We start from the raw sequence: 379 nt of genomic DNA, 5'->3' as shown, positions 1-379 counted from the left end.
TATAGATATATATATATAAGTATATACCAAATACATTAAAAAATTATAAATATCTGTATATGCACAGAGACAGAGTGGCTGAAGGAGTTTTGTGTTTCCTTTTCCCTGCAGGTCACTATGGGAAGGATATTTATCGCAGTGGAGGGCCAGATCTCCATAATTTCATCTCCTCCGGGTTTGTCACGTTAGGAAGAGGACACACGAAGGGTACAGTGGAAACCATTTTTTGCTAAATCCAATGCAATGAAACCATTGTTTGCAATCCGAACTCGGAGCCGGGGGCCCGCAGCTGGAGCGGGGCCGGCCCTGGAGACGCGGGGCAGGCTCGGGCTGGGCTGGGCAGGACCTGCGGGTCCTGGCAGGGCGGTACAGGCTCCCC

At 50.1% G+C, this 379-nt stretch overlaps 1 protein-coding gene across 1 annotated transcript in view; it reads left to right on the top strand.

The window, feature by feature from the left end:
* SHISA6 (shisa family member 6) overlaps positions 1–379 on the top strand; it is a gene marked incomplete at its 5' end in the record, with an annotated part of 145,833 nt that overhangs the window by 30,755 nt on the left and 114,699 nt on the right. Inside the window, one exon of the mRNA XM_031062698.1 lies at positions 112–207. Coding sequence (XP_030918558.1) covers positions 112–207 — 96 coding nt within the window. The remainder of the gene's footprint in view (positions 1–111; positions 208–379) is intronic.

The sequence above is a fragment of the Geospiza fortis genome, unplaced genomic scaffold, assembly GCF_000277835.1.
Source record: "Geospiza fortis unplaced genomic scaffold, GeoFor_1.0 scaffold485, whole genome shotgun sequence".
Lineage (NCBI taxonomy): Eukaryota > Metazoa > Chordata > Aves > Passeriformes > Thraupidae > Geospiza > Geospiza fortis.
This window is presented reverse-complemented; position numbering and strand designations above follow the sequence as displayed.